General features: G+C 37.0%; 1 protein-coding gene across 1 annotated transcript in view; it reads left to right on the top strand.

The window, feature by feature from the left end:
• The window catches only part of ZDHHC2 (zinc finger, DHHC-type containing 2), a 22,961-nt gene that overhangs the window by 3,149 nt on the left and 16,107 nt on the right, over positions 1–3,705 (top strand). Inside the window, exons 2-3 of the mRNA XM_010140850.1 lie at positions 186–280; positions 3,466–3,586. Coding sequence (XP_010139152.1) covers positions 218–280; positions 3,466–3,586 — 184 coding nt within the window. The 5' untranslated portion in view covers positions 186–217. The remainder of the gene's footprint in view (positions 1–185; positions 281–3,465; positions 3,587–3,705) is intronic.

Here is a 3,705-nt window from a genome sequence, read left to right as displayed (position 1 = left end):
CCCTACACAGTCTGTATTTGTCTCTTGTAAAGTTGCAGTGCAGTATATATTTGTTGCAAAGCTTTTGCAGAGCCTCTGTATTTACATCTGTTAGAATAACTATCTGTGATACGTACAGCATCCATTTGTACTTACTATAATACCACTGGTCTGTTTGTATTAATTCTGTTCCTTTTTGATTTTAGTTGTGTGCCTGGTTGCTTACCACATATTTTTCATGCTGTTCGTCTGGTCATATTGGAAAACAATCTTTACACTACCAATGAATCCTTCAAAAGAAGTAAGATAAACTTAACTTTTGTTTCTGAAATAGCCTGGTCAAATGCCTGATTTTGTAGTGTTTGAATAACTTGGACTCTGATGTCATGTAGTTCTACACTGTGTAGAAAAATACAGGTGGTAGTTACAGCTTCTTAGCAGGACTGAGATTGGAAGCGGCGTCATGACCAAGAAAGTTTTAAAGGTTTTTAAATACATTTTTTAAATTAGATAATGTTTTTGATACTAAGAAGAACAAAAACCTCTCCACTTGAAAAATACGAGTTATTTGAACTAGCAGTTTAAATCTTTGCATGGGAATATAATACTTCTAATGTGAGCAAAAAAATTATTTCCCTGTGTTTAATACATATCGCCTGTCAGCATCTGTGTGTTGTCCTCTGAATTAAAGTTTCTTCCCCATGTGTTTTGATATGATGGAACTTGGAGATTGTGGCATGAGTGCACAACAGGTAAGCTGATGCTGGGAAGCTGAGGCTGGCAAGCAGGAAGGGAGCTAGTATAGAAAAGCTACATGGAAAAGAGATTTGAGTTAATAAATACACTAAGTCTAAGGCCAGCTAGTACAGAAGTGTTAAAGAAGATGGATCCAGTTGTCTTGGAGAATATTAAGATACAAACCCATGTTCAACATGATATAGCCTCAAGATAAGTGCTTTTAGTACAGTATTGTGGGTTTTTATTATTTTAATTTCATATTCTTTCTAACATTTAAAAATAATAAAAGGTGAGAAAACTGTTAATAATAGCCTTGATGAAAATTCTCCCCATGCAGCTTGTACAATGCTGGTACAACCAGCACAGCTTTTTGGCCTCCTTCATCCTGTCTTATTACTGAAAGCCCACAGTCCTCAGTAGGTGCTGTGTCACACAACCTCTGAGGTCAAGAGGAATCATGCTATGGCCGCTCCGGAGTTTGAAATACCTGCAAAGCAAATGCTTATGTTGGCATGGACTCTAACTCAAGCTCTTTTAACTACCATGCCAATACAAAATAAATAGCTCATGATTTCTACTGTCGGTTGTGTTATTATTTCCTGAATAGTTTTCATTCACTAATAAGATCTGTAATAGTGGAAGCAAGTAGATAATTCAAAGTAATTGGCATCTTCCTTGAATTTCACACTGCAGTCTTTGCTCCTCTCCACCCCAAGCTGTAGCAAAAATAAGAACTGATTTTATTTGGTAATTACACAGCAAAATAGATGCATGTATATGGTGACTGTAACAACAATTAGAAGGGTTCTCAAATCACTGGGTGATATCAATGAAAAACTTCCAAAACATTTTGACAAATCCTTAGTAATTATAGCAGGATTTCAAAGCCATCCTACCGTGCTGCTGGAGAACTTCAAATAGGATATTAGAAGTGTTGAAGTTGGGTGACAGAGAGCAATGTGTGGCATTTCTGTGTTCTTCAAATTTACACAACATTGCTGGCAGTAAGTGACATCTTTGTTGTTCCATGTCTTTTTTTGTAATCTACTAGAGCAGTATTTTTAAAATTTAATTAGGGTATTTGGTAATGTTAAGTTACTGTGTAGCTTCCAGTTTCTAGGATGAAGTCTGTAAATGTAAAAGGATGCATTTTCAACTCAACTGAACTGACTTATCAACTATAGCAAATACTCATTTGAAGACTGAAAACCAGATAACGCTTTTGCATTTTATTTTCATTAATGCTATAGCTAGTGCAAACCACACAGCCTGTGTTTTTTCCTTTTAAGCTTGTTTCAACTGTTTACATTTATGAAAAGCACTAATGTTCCATCTGCAGTTTCTCTTTAAGAGACTTTGAGGAACTTCACTTTCGTGTGTGCCATTCTGTACTTATGTACCAGCTATTTATAAGTATTGCATGAAGGTGGGAGAGAAGATGGTTTCCCAGGCAGGAAGGCTTTGTAGGCTTAGGACTACTCTGAGAACCAATACAAAATGATGGAGTAATAGCTCTGTGTGTATCAAACAGGAAGTATAAATATGAAAAAAAGTATTCAGAACCAAGTTTCTGCAGTGAGAAATCCTATGTATCCCAATATAAATAAATACTGGTGTTGGCAAGAGTGTATTCTTGACAGGGAAAAAAATGAAAGGTGACTTGAGAAACTCAGGCTAAGCAGTGAACCTCCAGTTTCTGCTGGAAGATTGGGAGCTTTGTCAGGAATGCAAAGTGGTGCCTTCTCCATGGGGGTGAGAATAGGCTCCTAACTGAACGTTTCTGTCTGCTTTCTTAGTTTTACATACATCACTGTCATTGAGGAAAAATTTATGTGATTGTGATGACTAGCCTTTCTGTAGACATAAGTGCTCTGCAGAGGGCTTCTGTTTGTGGTACAGGTTAGAGACAGTCACTCTTCCTGCCAAATACAGACTTCCTTTCAGAGGTGATTTTTGGATTCTGTTTCTCCAGTAGAGATACCAAAGATTTCAGCATCCACCCATTTCTAGAAGCTACAGTGACAAAGCTGACTATATTGCTGTGTTGCAGAGGACTTAAGAAATATGGACTGCTTCATGTATACCGTGCATCTCTTCCAGGAATTTTTACCCTCTAAGCTCTTACTAGAGCAATATTTGTTATCGCCATTTTGGACAGTCACAGAAGTTGTCCTTTCATGCAGGAAGGTGTTAGGACATGGTTATTCTGTCATACAGAACACCCATCTCTTCCCGCTCAGCCAGTCTCTGAAGTAGAAACTCATCCTAACACCTGCATGAAGGGAACAGCAGCTCTCCAGTGGCAAAGAATAAAAGGGAAAATGTCAGACATGAGAAGAGAAATAAAGCTGTCTTTTCTGCTTTTCCTAGTAGTGTTTTTTCTTTCAGTTAAAGACTGACATCCCTAACTTACATTCACTAGCTAATATTTAGTGTTACAGAAGTAAATAAGCTGACCTTTCAGGGGAGTAGTAAGCTCTTGATCCTCACTTTTGAAAAGTGTCACCTACTATTTCTGGAAGCATTCAGCATTGCATCAATACCAAATCAGAAATAATTTTAATTTCATCTTCAATTGCCATAAACTAAACCAGTCATCTTAGGAACACTGTGTTATTTGCTGTAATACCTTGTGTGGGCTGCTAATCCATCTTTAGCGAATGAATATTTATTTATCCTTACATCTCTACAGATACATATTTAACGTGAAATTTGCTAATGTATCTTTGATTTTAAAAATTATTTCAGTTTCATCTGTCATATTCAGACAAGGAATCCCTAGAGAGGGAGCCTAGAGGTGAATCCCAGCAAGAAGTCTTAAGACGGGCAGCCAGGGATCTTCCTATCTATACACGGACAATGTCTGGAGGTAAATAGGTGTTTGGGAAACTACTGAAGGCAGGTGTCTTGATGTATTACCTAAACTAATAATAAAAAAAAAAAAAAAAAAAAAAAAAAATAAAGGGTTTGGTTTTGGGGGAAAAACTG

The sequence above is a fragment of the Buceros rhinoceros genome, unplaced genomic scaffold (assembly GCF_000710305.1).
Source record: "Buceros rhinoceros silvestris isolate BGI_N320 unplaced genomic scaffold, ASM71030v1 scaffold9130, whole genome shotgun sequence".
Classification (NCBI taxonomy): Eukaryota; Metazoa; Chordata; class Aves; order Bucerotiformes; family Bucerotidae; genus Buceros; species Buceros rhinoceros.
The sequence above is the reverse complement of the archived record's forward strand: the minus strand, read 5'-3'. Positions and strand labels throughout refer to the sequence as shown.